Genomic DNA, 19,858 nt, shown 5'->3' with positions numbered 1-19,858 from the left:
TGCAGCCCCCTCAGGCTAGCCTGCCTGTTCCTCTAGATTTTCCACTGTCCCTCAGGGCCTCCCATGGGCCTACTGTGCATGGCAGGATGTGGCCCAAGGGGGCCAGAGTTCCCAGGCAAGGGATATATCTGTGGGATAGTCAGGAAGACGTGACCCTTGTCTCCCTGTTCCCTGCCCCTCCCGCAGCTGCAGGAACTGCTGGAGACTGCAGGCAGGGTGCAGAAGCTGTGCCCGGGGCCTCAGGCCCATGCGGTGCAGCAGAGGCAGCAAGCTGTGATGCAGGCGTGGGCAGTGCTGCAGCGACGTGTGGAGCAACGCAGGGCCCAGCTGGAGCGGGCACGCCTCCTGGCCCGCTTCCGCACAGCGGTGAGGGCTCCCGCCCCTTGGGTGGCGTCTATGCGCATGTGTGTGTGCTGCACCACACATGGGCATGCACGCATGAGGCCCTCCAGCTCCGGAGGGAGAACAAGCATGAACTCAGGCGGGAGAGCATGAGCACACGGAGGTCAGTCTGGCTGGTCAGGGGCTGAGCACATGGGCATAGCAGTGACACCTTAGGGTCTGGGTCAGTGCCAGCAAGGTGAGTGGCAGGGCAGTCATGCGGGGTCCCAGCCGGGGCTGAGAGTAAGAACGGCCCAGGAAAGCTCATAACTGGAGACCCAGATGTTAGACAGTGAGCTCTGGATCAGCCAGCATCTATTCAATGTCCTTCTTCAGCCCCCTGCTGAAGCCGCAGGTAGAGAGAGGAGGGCAATATAGAAGCTATGGAAGGTGGAACTTCTGCCCTCGTGGAGCCCTCCTTCCTGGGCAGATGAGCCCAAAACCCAGAGAATCAGACTGGAACAGTGGGTCCTGGCCATGGGGTGTCCCTGGCATCTCCCTGTCCTGGGACCTGGCAGACCAGGAGGCCTAAACTGACACTACAAAAAGTCTTGAGTTTAGGGACCCAACTCTGCTGCTTTGCTGTCAGTGTGAGCTTGAGCAAGGCACTTAACCTTGGGTTTGTCACGCACTTAGAGTTTACAAGACTGTTTGTGCTATTTACCCTTCCTCTGTGCAATGAGATATTTGGTCAAGGACCTGAAGTCCCTCCAGCACCAGTCTTGTGTAGTTGTATACAAATCAGCAGAAGACAGTCTGTAAGGGTTAAATTAGTAATTCAGAGAACACGGAGAGCAGTGCAGTGTCAAATACCAGGGAAGGCTTCACCAGGCAAAGGCGGCCAAGAGGCCGTTGAAGAGCAGGCGAGCTTTCTTTCCCCATCAAGCAGTCTTGATGAGGCTGATCTTGCTATAGCCGCCAGTCCGCTCATGGCCTCATCCAGGTGAGCTCTGTGGAGATGGGAAGGCAGGAGGAGGACCTTCTAAGCAGCAGCGTCAGCAGGAGCAAAGGACAGAGATGTGTCGTGGTGAGGGTCTGGCTCACGTGGAGGATTCGTGGTTCTGGGAGGATCGGGTTGGATGAGAACGGAGAAACCAAGTGACAAAGGGCCACACGTGCCTCAGCCGAGGCCCCGACCCAGGTCGGCTTGAGCTGTGTGAGGAGTGGACTCAGGTGGGCTGCAGTTGCCTCGGCACCTGGTTTCCTGCTGAAACCCGGCCCTCACCCGGCCCTCCCCCTCCGCGTCTCCCTCACCCGCTCTCCCTCCGTGTCTCTGGGATCAGGTGCGCGACTACGCCTCCTGGGCAGCCCGCGTGCGCCAGGACCTCCAGTTGGAGGAGAGCTCGCCAGAGCCCAGCCGTGGCCCGCTGAAGCTCAGTGCCCACCAGTGGCTCCGGGCGGAGCTGGAGGCCCGGGAGAAGCTGTGGCAGCAGGCCACCCAGCTGGGCCAGCAGGCACTCCTGGCTGCAGGGACACCCACCAAGGAGGTGGGCCCCCTTTCCTGGTGCCCCCACATACCCTAGCTGACCTAGCCTGTGCCTGGCCACCTGGTGGCCCGCCCTACTGTGCCATGCTGGCCTTTCCTCAGAGGCTTCCCTCAGGATCCAGTCCTCACCTCACCCACACCACCCTCCCCAGCTGAAGCTCCTCACGTGTCCATCCCCAGGTCCAAGAAAAGCTTCGAGCCCTGCAGGACCAGCGGGACCAGGTGTATCAGGCCTGGGTGCGGAAGCAAGAGAGGCTGCAGGCTGAGCAGCAGGAGCAGCTCTTCCTCAGAGAGTGCGGCCGCCTGGAGGAGATCCTCGCGGCCCAGGAGGCAGGTCCCGTCCCGCCCTCACACTCCACATGCCTCCTGCTCCTCCTTTCTGTTCTCCTCTCTCTGCTCAGTCCCTTTCCTCCTGCTTCTCTGGCTTTTTTTCTAATATGGGGCAGCTGTGCATGAGTCCATCCAGGTGAGCTGGGTGAAGCGCTGAGGCCCCTGAGCTTCCACTGACATCCCCAGACTGAGCCCCAAAGAAGTTGGCCAGAGGCTGGTTGTGCTCCCATGCGGTGCAGAGGTTGGGGTGTCACAGCCTCCCAACCTGGGCTCACACTCCTCCTCACAGCTCCACGCCAAGCTCAGCGGGCACTCCTAAGGCCCTGCTATACCCAGAGTGCCCATGGGCACAGCCTAGCACAGACTGTAGCTGGAGGGGCTGGCTGGCTGGAAGGCATGGTGGCCTCTTTGACTTTTCTGTGAATCCAGGTCTCCCTGAAAACCAGTGCCTTGGGGAGCTCGGTGGAAGAGGTAGAGCAGTTGATTCGCAAGCATGAGCTCTTCCTGAAGGTTCTGACTGCCCAGGACAAGAAGGTAATGGGCTCAGGAGTCCTGGCTGTGGTCAGAGTGTGGGGGTCGCGAGAGAGTCCTGAAGGGGGTCACAGGGAGCTTGGTGTGTTCCCGAAGTCAGTACTGATGGGCCTGCGAGGCTGGGGGCCTGGTTGGGGTTGACTGAGCAAGTTGTATGTGTGGCTCAAGAAGAGGGCCCAGGGTGAGATGGGCCACACTGCAGAGACCCGCGGAGGGCATTCGGATCTGTGCACACCACGCGGTCCTTGGGGAGCAGACTGGTCTGGCTTGTGGCTGGGAGGATCAGACACCCCTTAGCCATGCGGGGCTGAGGAAAGGGCTGTGAGCCCTGCGGGCCAGACCCTGCCCCAGCCCAGGGTGGGAGAGCAGTAGCTGTGCCCCTGCCCCACAGGAGGCAGCCCTGCGTGAGCGGCTGAAGACGCTCCGGCACGCCCAGGTGCAGGACCTGCTTCCTGCCCTGCTGCAGCGCCGGGTGAGAGTGAAGGAGCTGGCAGAGAGCCGGGGACACGCCCTGCACGCCTCCCTGCTGATGGCCAGCTTCACCCAGGCCGCAACCCAGGTCAGAGGGCACCCCCAGCCCAGGGCCTTCCACCGGGACCACTCAACCATTTTCAGCTGCCTTCATACCACAACACTGTGAGGCAGAAACAGGTTCAGGGAGTGGATGGCTGTGCTGGAGCTCAGACCATGGGATCTAAGCCCCTTTGTGTGGAGACCCCACCAGTGTCCCGAGCTCTAGCAGGGCCAGGGCAAAGAGAGGCAGGGAAGGGAGCAGAGCAGCCCAGGGTCCCAGGAGTAGGGGCCACACCTCCAAAACGAGAGCCCACCCAAGGCCCTGCCCGGCTGCTTCCTGCAGCACGTCTTCTGTCTTCCGTCTTCCGGAGCTAGAACCTTCAGGGCTCATTGACCAGGTGCTGCCCACTCTACCCCTGAGGCCAGCCTCCTGGGAATGGCTAGGGCTAGGCCTGTGGCATCTGGGGCCCAAGGCTGCAGAGCATCAGCGTTCGTGTCCCACCCCCACCAGGCTGAGGACTGGATCCAGGCATGGGCCCAGCAGCTGAAGAAGCCGATCCCTCCTGGGGACCTGAGAGATAAGCTGAAGCCCCTGCTGAAACACCAGGCCTTTGAGGCTGAAGTCCAGGCCCATGAGGAGGTCATGACCTCTGTTGCCAAGGTAACAACCGGGCCCTCAGCCCCATGCCTGCCCCAAAGTGTGGCCCAGGGGTGATGTCGGCCTTAGGAGGAAGGGCGGCAGGCAAGATGTCCTGTGTCCCCTCTCTCCCTCCAGAAGGGAGAGGCTCTCCTGGTACAGAGCCACCCTCGAGCGGGAGAGGTCTCCCAGCGGCTGCAGGGCCTGCGGAAGCACTGGGAGGACCTGAGGCAGGCAGTAGCCCTCAGGGCCCAGGAGCTGGAGGACAGGCGGGACTTCCTGGAGTTCCTGCAGAGAGTGGACCTCGCAGAGGCCTGGATCCAGGAGAAGGTGTAGCCCCAGCCAGCGGGGGGAGCTGAGAAATGGGGGGAGGAGCCCTCCCTTGACAGGAGGGAGCCCCAGCAGCAGGTGCCAGGAGCCTGGGTTGGTGCTCAGAGCGCTTCCTCCCCACCCTCGGCCTTCACAGGAGGTGATGGTGAATGTTGGTGACCTGGGCCAGGACCTGGAGCACTGCCTGAAGCTCCGACGGCGGCTTCGCGAGTTCCGAGGAACCTCGACCGGGGTGAGGAGGCCTTGCTGGGTAGCGTTGGCCATGCATCCCTCACTGAAAATCTAGTTGTGAGCAGGGAAGGAGTGTGGGCTGTAGGGCAGTGCGTGGGCTCCATGCCTGCTACTCCCGTGCCCTCGGGCAGGCTCCCTCCTCTTGCCTTCGCTCCTTCCTCTTTAGAATGGGGGTAGCACCCACCTCAGAGGTAAGAGAGCATGTGCATGGTTGCAGATACGTGAATCTCTAGCTGTGATAAAACTTCGTAGACCTATCCCCCTCTGCTGCACACAGATGCATACTTGCAAAAACTGATAAAATCTGAATGAAGTCTGGTCTAGTTGGTAGTAGTATACCAATGTCAGCTTTGTGGTTTCAATGTTATCCTTATATAGGATGCTGCCATAAGGGAAGCTGGGGAAGGGCACATGGACCTCCCTGCGGGACTTGTGCAATTTCCTGTGCATCTATAATTATTTCAAAAAATCTTTAAAAGATGAGACATATGCCTGGATGCAGTGGATAATCAGCGCCCGCCTTCAGTGTGACTATTTCAGCGTCTCAGCGTCTCCTCCTCGTCCCACACCCGCCCCCTTACACATACACACACCAAACATCTATTTCTCTTATGTGGTGTACGGGGAAATAAAATTGGCAAATGTATTTGCAATTGGATGTTAAAGACCAAATGTGCTAACCTTGTCTCCCTGGTACATGTATGTATAACTTTTTAAAAGGTGGCAGTGCTTAAACCTAAGACATCCCTTGCTAATGGCAGCATTTCACAGACGCTGTGCCAGATGCCGTAGGAGGAAGAGAGCTAGACTTTAAAGGAGCTGGGCTTGAATCCTGGCTCTGCCACAAGGGAGCCACGTTAGCCTCGGAGCTCTGCTCTGGTGTCTATAAAAGGAGGGGACTGTCCTTCCCTGACTACCTCGCACGAGGCACTTCATAGGAAAGTGCTTTGGAAATCTAAACAAGCTCTCTGGATGCCAGAGCCAGGAGACCTGCAATGGCACCTTGCGGGGGACCTCTCCCTGTGCACATTTAAACCCCGCCCAGTGTCCAAGCAGCACCAGCCTCAGCTCAGGCGAGTCCTGAGGCGGGGACACCCAAACCCCAGGAAGCCAGAGCTCACTGTTCCATTCCACAACCTCCATTTGCTTATCTTCATCCAAGAAGCTGAATTTTTATTTTAAAAGTTTCTGTGGCCGGGCGCGGTGGCTCACGCCTGTAATCCCAGCAGTTTGGGAGGCCAAGGCGGACAGATCACTTGAGGTCAGGAGTTTGAGACCAGCCTGGCCAACATGGTGAAACCCCATCTCTATGAAAAATACAAAAATTAGCCAGGCTTGGTGGCAGGCACCTGTAGTGCCAGCTCCTCGGGAGGCTGAGGCAGGAGAATCACTTGAACCGGGGAGGTGGAGGTTGCAGTGAGCTGAGATTGTGCCATTACAACAACAGTGTGACGGAGAGTGGGCAACAGAGGGGGACTCCGTCTCAAGAGCTTCTGTAAGTGAGCATGTGCCCACTCTTCCCTCCTACATGGTACCCAACACAGGGATCCCATTTTCTGGCCTTAGAGGTGACTCTGGGGCTGCAGGCTCCAAGCCGATCTTGTTCACTTCACCTGGACGGGGTGACCTCAGTCACCTGCCACAGTAGAGGAAGCAGGAAGCAGTTCCTCCCACTGCCCAAATATGCTGTTCCTCGTGCTCTGGGGCCCAGGCATGCTCCCAGTGCCCACTGAGGTGGGAAGAAGGGGCTCTGCGTGGGGGGTGCCAGTGCCCTCGCCCATACCTCCCCTGCAGGACACAGTGGGTGATGCCCGCATCAGGAGCATCAGCGACTTGTCACTGCAACTCAAGAACCGGGACCCTGAGGAAGTCAAGATCATCTGCCAGCGGCGAAGCCAGCTCAACAGCAGGCCAGTCCCAGGCTGGGCAGAACCGAGGGGCCGGGAGAGGGATGGAGGGCCGCCTCGGGCTCCACATTACACCACCACCCCTCGGCCAGGTGGGCGAGTTTCCATGGCAACCTGCTCCAATACCAGCAGCGGCTCGAAGGGGCCCTGGAAATACACATGTTGTCTCAAGAGCTGGACAGTGTCACCGAGAGGATTCAGGAGAAGGTACGTGGTGGAAGCGGGTCCCGGCAGGGTCTGTGAGCAAATGCGGTCAGGGGAGGGGGTGCTGCCTAGAGTCTCCTGTGTGTCTCCCCCCTCACTGGCCTCTCCTGTTCTGCTGGGTACTTGGAGGTGGGTCCTATCAGGGCTGCACCAGGGACAGCTGATGGGCTGGCCCTTGGGATCAACTCAGGACCATAGAAGCACCTATTGCAAGCTCAGCAGGGGGCTTCCCTGTCTCCTTTCTCCCCCGGATCCTGGTCTCAGACACACTGCAGGTCCAGAGGCCAGAAAACACCCTCTCGGTTTCCTCCCATCCCCGAGGAAGCCCAGACCCTCGGGATGTTTGCCTTGGGACTGTTCACAACCACAGAGCCCCAGGCTGAATCTGGCAGAGTTAGAACCCGGTCTGGGAGGCCCTCGTGTGAAACAGGTGTCTGCCGAGGCCTGTCTGTCCATCCTTGCTCTGTTTTCTTTCTCACTCCTCAAGGGATGAGAGTCGAATGAGACAGTGTACAGGGAAGCAGCACACGCATGAGGTTCTTCCCTCAGAGGAGACTCCAAATCCAGAGTTGCTCCTCTGAATCGTCCCCCTCACATAAGGAAGAGACGTCTGGCCCTCAAAGCCAGGGCTGGGAAATCACACTGGGTGCTTGCTGTGCACACAGAAGCTGCTGGCTGGGCCCTTTGCCAGGAAGGAGGAGCTGAAGCAAAGGCCCAGCAGGTAACTGGCTGTGCCCCTCCCCCAGGAAGCCCTGATCCAGGCCCTGGACTGCGGGAAGGATCTGGAGAACGTGCAGAGGCTGCTGCGGAAACATGAGGAGCTGGAGCGGGAAGTGCACCCCATCCAGGCCCAGGTGGAGGTGCGCAGCTGGCTGTGGAGCTGGGCCCAGGGCACCTCCTCAGGAGGACCCTGGGCAGAAGCGGGGAGGAGGGGATATGGGATGCCAGGGTGGCCCAGGGCTCCCCTGCCCCAACGTCTGACCCCGGCTTCCCCCACAGTCCCTAGAGCGTGAGGTGGGCCGCCTGTGCCAGAGAAGCCCTGAGGCAGCCCACAGCCTCAGGCACAGGCAGCAGGAGGTGGCCGAGAGCTGGTGGCAGCTCCAGAGCAGGGCCCAGAAGCGGTATGAACCCGGCAGGCCTTGCCCTTGCCGACCCATCCTCTGGCATCTCAGTCCCCACACCTCCCCTCAGCCCTTGTGTTCCCCTGGGATTCTTTCTCCAGCCTGCAAATTACTGTCCTCCCAGTAACTCCCAGCCTGTGGGCCCTCCTGTGGTTGAGGGGATTAAGGGACAGAAGACACCAGTGGGCACAGGGGAGAGGGGTTTGCAGGCCTGGGAACTAGCTGATGAGCGCTGTGGGCAGGAGGGAGGCGCTGGATGCCTTGCACCAAGCTCAGAAACTCCAGGCAACGCTGCATGAATTGCTGGTCGGTGCCCAGAGGCTGCGGGCTCAGATGGACATGAGCCCCACTCCTTGCAGCCCTGTGGAAGCCTGGCGTATGTTAGAAGAACACCAGGAGCTCAAGGTGAGCAGGGAGCTGGTCCAAGCCTTTCCCAGACCCTCACCTCCACCCTTTCCTCTCCTCCCCTTGTTCTTGGGCCTCCTGGGTGTCCCACCCTGCCTGTCTCCTCCAGCCTCCCACTCCTCAGCTGCTTCCCCACCTCTCCTCCTGCCTGCTGGGCTGCTTCCAGTCCCCGGTGATCTGAGCCCAGTCCCGTTCCAGGCCGAGCTGGACTCCTGGACAGACAGCAGCAGCCTGGCCCGAAGCACTGGGCAGCGACTGCTCACAGCGGGGCACCCCTCCACGCCCGACATTCGCCAGGCCCTGGCTGGCCTAGAACAGGAGCTGAGCAGCCTGGAAGGGACCTGGCAGGAGTACCAGCTACAGCTGCAGCAGGCCCTGGAGCTACAGGCAGGCACAGTCCCATCCCCAGCCTGCATCTTGGCCCAACCCAACACAGCCTGCGCTGACCCCACAGCCTCTGGTCAAGGCTAAGGCTGGAGGGGCTGCTGGGCCAGGGACTTCCCCACCACTCAGCGCTCTTGCCTTCCAGGACCCTGGTTCCCCAACCTGTGCCACCGGGTCACTCCACCTGCAGTGGCTGGACCCTCTGCCGACTGCCTCTTGCCTTTTCCTTTGTTCCCAGCTGTTTCTGAGCTCCGTGGAGAAGATAGAACATTGGCTTAGCAGCAAGGAAGACTCCCTAGCCAGTGAGGGTCTGTGGGTAGGTGTCCAGCCGGAATGGGCGGGAGGGGATCTTACAAGAGCAGCGTTCGGGGTCAAACCAGCCAGTGCTGCCTGAGCTCCCCAGGCCAGCGATCCTCCTCTTCTGGGGCATCTCCCCACTTGGGGCCACATCCGTCACTGGGCAGTTACTTACCTGTCATCTGGAGCAATTCCCACGCAGCTGTGGGCAGGCCCTACCGCCAACACCCAGGAGCTTCGAGAGTGCCTGTGGCCCTGACCCATTCTTACTGCCTCACCCCTGCCCTCCTCACTTCCCAAATGCCTAGAGGTTCGCTTTTCCCGCCACTGCCCCAACCCTGTAGCAGACAAGTGTAGCTCATAGGACACCTCAGAGGATAACTGGAGACTAACAGTCCTCGGGGGAGTGCAGAGGAGGGAGCGCTCACCTTATGTGAAAAAACTCTGCCTGCCTCAGAGATTCTGGCCCTTGATCCCTATCCCAATGCTCCCCTGGCTGGGAATCACTGTCCTAAAGCTGGAACGGCCTTGAGGGACGTATTTGGGTGGAGCAGCTGCTCTGTGGATGTTCTAGGTGGGAAGGCAGGTAGCCTGGGATGGGAGGGGGCAGCCCCGTGGACAGTATTGGGTTCCCCACCCCCACCAGGACCCCTTGGCCCCCATGGAGCCCCTTCTGTGGAAGCAGAAGATGCTGGAGCGGGACCTGGAGGTGCAGGCAGGAAAGATCAGCGCTCTGGAGGCCTCGGCCCGCAGCCTGCACCAGGGTGGACACCCCGAGGCCCCGAGTGCCCTGGGCAGGTGCCAGGCCATGCTCCTGAGGTACTGGTGGCTCTGGGGTGAGGGATGCTGTGGGCAGGCTGGCACAGGCATCTGACATCCCGGTTCTTCCCTTCCTACCCTTCCACTGCTTGGCCCAGGCTCACCAGTCTTTTCCAAGGACTGAGGTCAGATGCCGGGGGTCCCCACCGCCCCTGGCCCTGCAATGTGTCTGCCTGTTATGGACATCAAACACCATGTGGAAAATCCCACTTCCTTCTTCATTCAGTTGAGATCAAAGGGAGTTTAAAGAGAGGCTTATGCTAGGAGACCAAGAGGAAACCATCTCATGAAACGGAAGGGCAGGGTACAGAGGTCAAGCATCAGCCTTCCAGGGCCACAGTCCTGAGTCCCTATGCTGCCCACTAATGGCAGGACTCGGGCAAGTTCCTCCTCATGGCAGCTGAGCCTCACATCCTGGGCTCTAAGGGCTGTGATGAGGATGAAAGCATGGTGCTGGCCCCACAGGCAGGCTAGCAGAAGTCTTAGCTCATCTAACGCCGGTTCAGACACAGATGCATGTGACCTGCACGGCCCATGAAACCCCAGCTCTGCGGTTTTTTTCCCTGTGAAAGCTCGTCGGGTTTGGCTGCTTCATGCGGCTCCTCAGACTTTTAGATCAAGGGAGATAGGGTCAAAAGCCAGATCCCAGACTGGTGAGGGCTTTTGTCCTTCCCAGAGAGCCGACCAGCACCCACAAATGCCGTGGCTCCTTGTGCTGGTGTCCTGGCAGTGGTCAGAGCCAGCCCCGCTCCATTCTTGCAGGTGGATCACACCTGGGTACCTGTGGAGTTGTTTGAATTAACAGAATGCAAACATTGCTGGCCTCTGTCACCACCCACTCCCCCAGTCACCTTAGGTGGTTCCTGGCAGGCGCAGCTGCCCCCAGCACAGTGCCACCGTGACTTCTAGCCCCTGGCTTCTGCCCTCCTACAGGAGCACGTTTCTGTTCAGTCCAGCCGCTCCGCACCCGCTCCTCCCCACACACTCACGCCAGCGTGGGCAGGAGTGCGTGGACCTGAGGAGGTGGGGTGGGGGGGAGTGATGTTAGAACTTCTATTTACTTTATAGATCTCAGTTTTTATTTTTGTGCATGTGGCATTATACTTGATATTGGTACAGAGGTACATATGTAATATATAAATCAAGTTATTAAATATTATATAAATGTTAGATATTACATATTATATATAGGGAGGTCCTGCTTTAAAAATTCTTGCTAATAGCAATGCCTGATCAAAAAAGTGGTTGAGACAGTATATTAGCCTATTCAGACAGCTGTACCAAAATACCACAGACTGGGTGGGGTGGTATAAACCAGCAATCCCCCAACCTTTTTGGCACCAGGGACCGGTTTTGTGGAAGACAGTTTTTCCCAGGCGGTGGGAGGTGGATTCCGGATGACACTGTTCCCCCTCAGATCTCTGGGCATTAGATTCTTATAAGGAGCCTGCAACCTAGATCCGTCGTGTGCGCAGTTCAAAGCAGGGTTCCAGCTCCTGTGAGAATCTGTTGCCAGTTGATCGACGGGAGGCAGAGCTCAGGCACTCACGCTCCGCAGCTCACTTCTGTGCAGCCGGTTCCTAACAGGCTGCGGACTGGTGCCGGTCTGCGGCCCAGAGGCTGGGACCCCTGGAATAAACACTCTTCTGACAATCCTGGAGGCTGCAGCTCCACGGTCCAGGTGTCAGCAGTCGGTTTCCTCTGGAGGTCTCCCGGTTCTGGCAGAGGCCCCTTTGCCCTGTGCCTTCCCCCCATGCTTGTGTCTGCCCCAGTTTCCTCCTCTCGTAAGGACACATAAGGTCACAGTGGATTAGGACCCACCCATATGACCTCGTTTTCACTTAATTGCCTCTTTTAAAGACACTGTCTCCAAAACCAGTTCTGGGAAGGGGTACAGGCCAGGTGTAATAGCTGTAATCCCAGCACTTTGGGAGAACAAGGTGGGTGGATCATTTGAGGTCAGGAGTTCAAGACCAACCTGGCCAACATGAGGAAAGCCCGCCTCTACTAAAAATACAAAATTTAGCCAGGTGTGGAGGCATGAGCCTGTAGTCCCAGCTACTCGGGAGGCTGAGGCAGGATAACTGCTTGAACCCAGGAGGTGGAGATTGCAGTGAGCCAAGATTGTGCCACTGCACTCCAGCTTGGGTGACAGAGCGAGACTCTGTCTCAAAAACTTGGGGGTACAACATCCGGCCCATAACAGACACATATACAGAGGTGGAGTGCAATGGACCTTTTATTCCAAAGGAAACTCCAGACTCTGAATATATTCATACCTGAGAAAGCCTAGGCTGAACGGGCACCCCACCTGGCCCCGGGGGTGGCCGCAGGCCCATGAGCCTCTCCTCCTGGCAGGAAGGAGGCGCTCTTCAGGCAAGCCGGGACCCGCCGCCATCGCCTGGAGGAGCTCCGGCAGCTGCAGGCCTTCCTGCAGGACTCCCAGGAGGTTCGCCTCGCTTGGAGAGGGAGGCGATCACGGTGGGGAAGAAGTCGACCCAGGGAAAGGCCACACTTCCTCTGGGGCATCCCAGAGATCGGGGGAAGGCGAGAGCCCTGGACAGCAGGCCTGTCCTCCCCATGTGCCCAGGTGGCCGCGTGGCTGAGGGAGAAGAACGTGGTGGCCCTGGAGGAGGGTTTGCTGGACACAGCCACGCTGCCAGCGCAGTTACGGAAGCAGCAGAATTTGCAGGCGGAGCTGGACGCGAGCAGGCACCAACAGCAGGAGCTGCAGCGGGTGAGGCCCTGCGGGCAGGAAGAGCACAGGACGGTGCCCCAGAGCTGGTGCTGAACCACAGCAACGGTGGCCAATGTTATCCAGTACTTTCTGTGTGCAGGCACCTGGCTAAGCGGTTGTGTAGGTGGAAGTGTAGTGAGAAGCAGTTGCTTCCCCGGGGTGGGGGCACCCTCTCCAAAAATGACACCTTTTCAGTAATTTTAAAGATAACATTTTGATGTGAACAGGATATAGCCAGCAGTCCTGTGAGTGAAGGAGTCAAAACATAGTCAGTTTTTTGGAGACAGGTCTTGCTCTATCACCCAGGCTGGAGTGCAGTGGCAAGATCTCGGCTCACTGCAACCTCCACCTCTCAGGCTAAGTGATCTTCCCAGCTCAGCCTCCCAAGTAGCTGGGATCACAGGCCCGTGCCACCACATCCGGCTACTTCTTTGTATTTTTGGTAGAGAAGGGGTTTCGCCATGTTGCCCAGGCTGGTGTCAAACTCTTGAGCTCAGGTGATCCACCTACCTCAGCCTCCCAGAGTGCCGGGATTACAGGAATGAGCCACTGTGCCCAGCATGGCACTTCTTTAAACATTCTCTTTTCCACCTGCAAAGGCAGATCCTGACCCCAGGCTGGCTCCCTCTGATATAAATCACCCTGCTAAGTATTTTACATGAGTTATTGAAACAAAATAACCATGATTTTCTCTATGATACGGATGAGGAAAATGAGGCTTAGGTAAAGAAAGTTGCTCAAGATCATGCAGCTGGCCTGCAGGGACTCTGCAGCTGTGGTGCTGGTGGTCAGAGTCAACACAAGTGCCCTGGTACCAGCAGTCCTCAGTCCACAAGGGGTGTTTCATGTTGTGGCTGCAGGAGGGACAGAGGCTGCTGCAGGGGGGCCACCCAGCCTCGGAGGCCATCCAGGAGCAACTGCAGGAGCTGGGAGCACTCTGGGGCGAGCTGCAAGACAACTTCCAGAAGAAGGTGGCCAAGCTCCAGAACGCCTGCGAGGTGAGGTTGTGTGGGCCGTGGGGTGGCTGGCCGGGCTCCGGGCCTCTCCCCGCCTGCCAACCTTGCTTTCTACCCTAGGCCCTGCGTCTGCGGCGGAGCATGGAGGAACTGGAGAACTGGCTGGAGCCCATCGAGGTTGAGCTGAGAGCCCCCACTGGGGGCCAGGCCCTGCCTGGGGTGGGCGAGCTCCTAGGCACACAGAGGGAGCTGGAGGCAGCAGTGGACAAGAAGGCCAGGCAGGCTGAGGCACTGCTGGGCCAGGCCCAGGCCTTCGTGAGGGAAGGCCACTGCCTTGCCCAAGATGTGGAAGAGCAGGCCCAGCGGCTGCTTCAGAGGTAGATCCGCCCGTGCCCTCAGCTTCTCTTCCCTGCCTTCCTAGAGGGACCGCCACCCCTGCCCTCTAACTGATGTCTTCTCACTTTCTCCCACTGCCCATGGGGAGGGCCACAACTGGGTGATCTGTGTCACCAGGTATCCCTAATACTGACACCCGTGGTCTCTGCCTCCCTGGGTCCCACCCTCCACCACTGCAGGTTCAAGAGCCTGAGGGAGCCCCTGCAGGAGCGCAGGACGGCCCTGGAGGCCCGGAGCCTCCTCTTGCAGTTCTTCAGGGACGCCGATGAGGAAATGGCCTGGGTGCAGGAGAAGCTGCCTCTGGCCACTGCCCAGGACTATGGCCAGAGCCTGAGTGCGGTGCGGCACCTGCAGGAGCAGCACCAGGTATGGCCCCACCTGGGGAGGGGAGGGCCGGCCCTCGCATGTGAGCGGGGCTCCTCAGCCAAGGAAATGGCACTCTCTGTGGCCCAGCCAGGAACTCTGCCTGTGGGGGCTTTTGGAGTGCTCCAGATTCTTTGGGGGTCATGGGGACAGGGGACTCCTTGGAGACAAGTTAGTGGGGTCCTGTGAAGCTTCAAGCACAACTGTGGGAGTCCCCCAAGGGTCAGCAACCTCCCCATCCTCCCCCACAGAACCTGGAGAGTGAGATGAACAGCCATGAGGCTCTGACCCGGGTGGTGCTGGGCACTGGGCACAAGCTGGTGCAGGCAGGGCACTTTGCCGCCCACGAGGTGGCCGCCCGGGTGCAGCAGCTGGAGAAGGCCATGGCCCACCTGCGGGCAGAGGCGGCACGGAGGCGGCTTCTGCTGCAGCAGGCTCAGGAGGCCCAGCAGTTTCTGACTGAGGTGAGGGGAGTGATGGGCAGGGCACAGCGGGTGGGCCTGGAACCCAGGGCGAGTGCAGCCGGGAGGTAACTCCAGGGCTCCGGGCCTGGGCACCTTTCATCTCCTCCACTCAGTGGTCTCCTGCCCCCAAAGGCTTCCTTCCACATGTGTCCCAGAACACAGCTGCTGGCTGGATTGGCTTTTGTCTTTTTTCCCTCTAGACCAGTGGTTCTCAACCAGGGCTTTACATGAGAATCACCTGGAACCTTCCCTGGATGATTATACCTCAATTACTTCAGAATGGTGAATACAATTGGAAAGGAAGAAAAACTGAAGTAAATGAAGTAAATGGGCTAATAAATGAAAGGGAGAAACACTGCAAGGAATATTTGCTAAAACTTGGTTTTATTTTATCAAGTGACAGAAACAAAATCTATGCCTATGAACCAAGAATAAAGCATCTATTTTGCATGGAAAAAAATCACCTGGACCCTTTACAAAGCACTGCCTCCCTGGCTGTTTCGGACCAGATGAGGCTGCTTAGGAGTGGGGCCAGGCCGAGGGAGCGCGACAGCTCCCAGGTGATTCCCATGTGCGGCCAGGCTGAGAATCGTGGCTGTAAATCCTGAGCCCTGGAGGGTGCCCCGGGAAAACAAATCTCCACTCTGTCACCCCAGCTCCTGGAGGCGGGATCCTGGCTGGCCGAGCGGGGCCACGTCCTGGACAGCGAGGACATGGGCCACAGTGCTGAGGCCACACAGGCCCTTCTGCGGCGGCTGGAGGCCACCAAGAGAGACCTGGAAGCATTCAGCCCACGCCTCGAGCGGCTGCAGCAGACGGCAGCACTCCTGGAGAGCAGGAAGAACCCAGACAGGTGCGGGGGGAGCCACGCATCCGGGAAGGAGCAGAGAGAAGCCCCTACAGAGGTGGCAGGAGACTGCTGCAGCCTGGAGAGGAAGGGCTACAGTCCAGGCTGTCGCTGTCTTCCTGCAGCCCCAGGGTGCTAGCCCAGCTGCAGGCAGTTCGGGAGGCCCACGCAGAGCTGCTGCGGAGGGTGGAGGCCAGGGGGCATGGCCTGCAGGAGCAGCTGCAGCTACACCAGCTGGATCGAGAGACCCTGCTCCTCGACGCCTGGCTGACCACCAAGGCAGCCACCGCTGAGTCCCAGGACTACGGGCAGGACCTGGAGGGCGTCAAGGTGAGTCACTCCTGAGCAAACCTCGCGGGCAGCGGGCAGAGGCCGAGGAAGGCCTGCCTTGGGATGAAAGGGTTGCTGGGGAGTCAGCAGAGAGGAGCTTGGAGAGGGTGTCCTAGGGAGGATCCTGATGGTTCCAGAATCAGGGCTGAGGGACTGCAGAGCCATCAGTCTGCTGAGCTCTTCATGAACTTTGAGAGCTCATGATACCATCTCGAGTGACCCTGCCGGGCCTCACACCTTTGCAGGTGCTGGAAGAGAAGTTTGATGCTTTCAGAAAGGAAGTTCAGAGCCTGGGCCAGGCCAAGGTGCATGCCCTGAGGAAGCTGGCAGGCACCCTGGAGCGGGGCGCACCCAGGCGCTATTCCCACATCCAAGCCCAGAGGAGCCGCATTGAGGCCGCTTGGGAGAGGCTGGACCAAGCAATAAAAGCCCGCACAGAGGTGGGTAACCACAGGCCAGGCCGAGCTAGGGGGTCTCAGAGTCTTCAAAAAATCCCTCTAAGCCCTCCCTAGCACAGGCTTTGGTTCCCACAAGACACACACCCTGCTGGCCGCGAGCGAATGCGCCTTCTCCCTCACCCGCTCAGGTTTCTCCCAGGACATTCCATCTCTGTAGGTCCTGGGCTGGGGCTGCCTCCTGAGCTGACCTGTCTCCCAGCCGCATGCGAGGCACTACAGGTGGTACTGCCAGGGTCAGCTGGATCCCCGAGAACCAGCCTGCTCTCTCACATGGACCCAACTCCTCGTGTCTGCCTTTCCCTGAGATGCACATGAGGCCCTCTCCTCTGCCCGCCCTCCCCACCTGCTGGCCTGCCACAAGACGCACATCGTCACGTTCACTGAGGGTCGCAGCATGGAGGATGGTTTCTGAACCTGGGGACACATCAAGCCCCATGGTCCTCCTTGCTCAAAAGGAGGTGGCCCAGGAGGCCATGTCTCCAGGGAGAAAGGAGTCCTGGGAGCAGAGAACAGCCCTGAGCAGGTCCTTTCTCTTCTCCCAGAACTTGGCTGCAGCCCATGAGGTCCACAGCTTTGAGCAGGCAGCAGCCGAGCTCTGGGGAAGGATGCAGGAGAAAACGGCCCTGATGAAGGGAGAGGACGGAGGCCACAGCCTGTCGTCTGTGCGGACCCTGCAGCAACAGCACAGGCGCCTGGAGGTGAGGTCCACACCCTGCAGCCTGCCTGTCTGTCCCTGCCCAAAGGCGGTGGCTGAGGGGGACCTATCTCAGCCCTCCCCCAAGGTGCTCCCACCCCAGCCTGCTTCAGCCTCCTCTCCAGAAACCCAGATCCTTCCCTGAGGGGCCCTGGGACTTGGCCCAGGTTATGCAGCAGAGTGGAGGTGGCTCCTCAGAGAGGCCTGGTGCTCTCCTGAATGGAGAGCATGCGTCGGCTCAGTGTGGGGACTGAGGCCTGATCTCATGCTCTGGTTGCAGAGAGAGCTGGCAGCTATGGAGAAGGAGGTGGCACGGGTGCAGACGGAGGCCTGCCGACTGGGCCAGCTACATCCTGCGGCTCCAGGGGGCCTGGCCAAGGTGCAGGAGGCCTGGGCCACTCTGCAGGCAAAGGCCCAGGAGCGAGGCCAGTGGCTGGCGCAGGCTGCACAGGGCCATGCCTTCCTCGGGTGCTGCCAGGAACTGCTGTAGGTGTCCTACCTCAGCTGCTGGCTCAGCTCTGCCCTGTGGGGTGGGGGTATCCTGGCTCTTCAGGGAGCTGGACCCTCCCTCCCCTGCCCATGCCCTCCCCCGCTCCCCAGCCAGCCCTGACAACAGCTCCCTTCCCTGACCTACAGAGCATGGGCACGGGAGAGGCAGGAGCTGGCATCCTCTGAGGAGCTGGCTGAGGACGTGGTGGGGGCTGAGCAGCTCCTTGGGCAGCATGAAGAGCTGGGGCAGGAAATCAGGAAGTGCCGCCTTCAAGCCCAGGACCTGCGGCAGGAAGGACAGCAGCTGGTGGACAACAGCCACTTCATGTCCCCGGAGGTGTGAACACAGAGGGTGGGCCTGGGGTTGGGCTGGGGATGCAGCCTGATTGCCAAAGGCCTCAGGGCCCCTCACAGGCATGGAAACCAGCAGGCCAGGAAGGCTGGGCGCAGGCAGGGAGAGAGGCTGGGAAGGGGCAGGTGCGGGTCTCACAGCCTTCCCTCTGCATGTCCATTAACACTGGGCTCTCCAGCCCTGCCCTGCCTTGCCCGGGGTGGGAGCCCTACCCAAGCTGTCACCCCTAGCAGCCCCTCCCCGCCAGGTGACAGGGTGTCTGCAGGAGCTGGAAGGGCGGCTGCAGGAGCTGGAGGAGGCCTGGGCCCTGCGCCGGCAACGCTGTGCCGAGAGCTGGGGTCTGCAGAAGCTTCGGCAGAGGCTGGAGCAGGCTGAGGCCTGGCTGGCCTGCCGGGAAGGCCTCCTGCTGAAGCCCGACTATGGGGTGAGTAGGGGTCCTGCCCCTTCGCTGGCTACCAGGCTCTGGCCCCCGAGCTGGGCCTCACCCGAACGTGCTTCTTCCCAGCACTCAGTGTCAGATGTGGAGTTGCTGCTACACAGACACCAGGACTTAGAAAAGCTGCTGGCAGCCCAGGAAGAGAAGTTTGCCCAAATGCAGAAGACAGAGGTGAAGAGTGCCTCAGCTAGGGGCTGAGGGCTGGTGGGGGAACAGTCCCTCTCAGCCTGCAAGTCAGGGTCTCCAGGGCACTGAGCCCTCACCCTACCTCACCCACTCCTTTCCCTGGCCAGCTGCGGTGGTGGGAGAGGCACCATGGTGGACTGGGTGCGAGCCTCCAGAGCCAAAGCTGAAAGCTAGTGAGGGGGAGGCAGGCCCCCTCTGACCGGGAGGGATGGCGGAGGGGGAGGTAGACGGGAGCCCGAGGCATGGCTGGGCTACCTGACCTGGCTCACCTTGCCCATCTTGCCACACTCCCCAAGATGGAACAGGAGCTCCTGCTGCAGCCACAGGAGCTGAAACCTGGGAGAGCCGGCAGCTCGCTGACGTCCTTTCAGTGGAGGCCCTCTGGACACCGGGGGCCAGGAGCGCAGCTGGCTGAGACGAGGGGCCCCCAGGCAGGTGTCCCCCTGGGGCTGCAGGCACCCCCAACGTTGGTCTCCCTGGAGTATGCAGTGGGGCTGGGGCTGTGGGGGTGAGGGCCCACACCCTGGAGCCAGTGCTGGGAGCCCTGGGCCCAGGAGCTGAAGGTCATTAGGAATAAGGAGGGCTCTCTACAGCCATGCCACCCTGAACATGCCCGATCTCATCTGATCTTGGAAGCTAAGCAGGGTCGGGCCTGGTTAGTACTTGGGTGGGAGGAATAAAGACAGTGGGGGCAGTGGGTGCCTCACCCACCTTCCTGAGGGTGCTGGTCCTGACATTTCCGGGCCCCATCTTGCATTTTCAGGATTCAAAGGGTGCCCCCACCATGGAGGGGTCTTTGGAGTTCAAGCAGCACCTGCTGCCTGGCGGGAGGCAGGTAAGTGCCTGGAGATTCCTTCTCCAGGCAGCCCCCACTTGCAGTAAAACTTGAGGGGCTGGGAAGAGCCATCTGGGCCTGGCACCCTTGCCCTGTGACCTTGGGCAGATGCCACCCCCCACCATGCTATCCAGGCAGTTTTCTCCTTGGGGCCCTTCCCAGCATCCGCCCCCACCCTGGAGGTGCTGGGATTCCTCCTCCCGGCCTGCTCTACCCCTTCTGCTTCGTTTCCCCTCTCAGAGCCCCTCTGTGGCTTCCCTTTCCCCATAGGGACTTTGGTCCAATCCATTGCTTTTCCTGGGAGGCTCCACACACACGGCGAGGCACGGGCAGGCCCTAGCTCCAACTTCCCTTCTGCACATGGCTCATGTGGCCTTCCCGCCTCCCCTCCACAGCCCAGCTCGAGCTCCTGGGACAGCTGCCATGGGACCTTGCAGGGCAACTCCCTGAGCCTGTTCCTGGATGAGAGGATGGCAGAGGAGGTACCAGGCGGGGTGGGGGAGATGCAGACATCAGGGTGCTGGGAGACAAGGCAGAGGGGCCCCAGGACGGAGGGACCACACAGGGAAAAGCTGAGATGGCCGCAGTAACCCCTGCCTCTCATCTCTCCTCAGAAAGTAGCTTGTCTGGCCCTCCTTGACCTCACGGGAGCCCGGTGTGAGAGGCTGCAGGGCCGCCACGGCAGGAAACACACATTCTCCTTAAGGTGAGGGGAGAGACATGGACTCCGGCATGGCCC

General features: G+C 59.9%; 1 protein-coding gene across 1 annotated transcript in view; it reads left to right on the top strand.

The window, feature by feature from the left end:
- Positions 1-19,858, top strand: part of SPTBN5 (spectrin beta, non-erythrocytic 5) — a 45,696-nt gene that overhangs the window by 23,004 nt on the left and 2,834 nt on the right. Inside the window, exons 31-64 of the mRNA XM_025390741.1 lie at positions 187-366; positions 1,665-1,868; positions 2,048-2,197; positions 2,627-2,731; positions 3,120-3,287; positions 3,753-3,902; positions 4,017-4,208; positions 4,345-4,440; positions 6,234-6,349; positions 6,439-6,553; positions 7,297-7,410; positions 7,550-7,671; positions 7,914-8,076; positions 8,275-8,463; positions 8,699-8,776; positions 9,404-9,576; positions 11,935-12,025; positions 12,167-12,313; positions 13,174-13,311; positions 13,390-13,646; positions 13,845-14,031; positions 14,280-14,492; positions 15,149-15,345; positions 15,465-15,669; positions 15,915-16,109; positions 16,670-16,825; positions 17,102-17,307; positions 17,458-17,647; positions 17,910-18,086; positions 18,168-18,269; positions 18,581-18,715; positions 19,048-19,119; positions 19,515-19,601; positions 19,734-19,825. Of these exons, the coding sequence (XP_025246526.1) occupies positions 187-366; positions 1,665-1,868; positions 2,048-2,197; positions 2,627-2,731; positions 3,120-3,287; positions 3,753-3,902; positions 4,017-4,208; positions 4,345-4,440; positions 6,234-6,349; positions 6,439-6,553; positions 7,297-7,410; positions 7,550-7,671; positions 7,914-8,076; positions 8,275-8,463; positions 8,699-8,776; positions 9,404-9,576; positions 11,935-12,025; positions 12,167-12,313; positions 13,174-13,311; positions 13,390-13,646; positions 13,845-14,031; positions 14,280-14,492; positions 15,149-15,345; positions 15,465-15,669; positions 15,915-16,109; positions 16,670-16,825; positions 17,102-17,307; positions 17,458-17,647; positions 17,910-18,086; positions 18,168-18,269; positions 18,581-18,715; positions 19,048-19,119; positions 19,515-19,601; positions 19,734-19,825 (5,162 nt within the window). The remainder of the gene's footprint in view (positions 1-186; positions 367-1,664; positions 1,869-2,047; positions 2,198-2,626; positions 2,732-3,119; positions 3,288-3,752; positions 3,903-4,016; positions 4,209-4,344; positions 4,441-6,233; positions 6,350-6,438; positions 6,554-7,296; positions 7,411-7,549; positions 7,672-7,913; positions 8,077-8,274; positions 8,464-8,698; positions 8,777-9,403; positions 9,577-11,934; positions 12,026-12,166; positions 12,314-13,173; positions 13,312-13,389; positions 13,647-13,844; positions 14,032-14,279; positions 14,493-15,148; positions 15,346-15,464; positions 15,670-15,914; positions 16,110-16,669; positions 16,826-17,101; positions 17,308-17,457; positions 17,648-17,909; positions 18,087-18,167; positions 18,270-18,580; positions 18,716-19,047; positions 19,120-19,514; positions 19,602-19,733; positions 19,826-19,858) is intronic.

This window comes from Theropithecus gelada, chromosome 7a (genome assembly GCF_003255815.1).
Source record: "Theropithecus gelada isolate Dixy chromosome 7a, Tgel_1.0, whole genome shotgun sequence".
In the NCBI taxonomy this organism is placed as follows: Eukaryota; Metazoa; Chordata; class Mammalia; order Primates; family Cercopithecidae; genus Theropithecus; species Theropithecus gelada.
The sequence above is the reverse complement of the archived record's forward strand: the minus strand, read 5'-3'. Positions and strand labels throughout refer to the sequence as shown.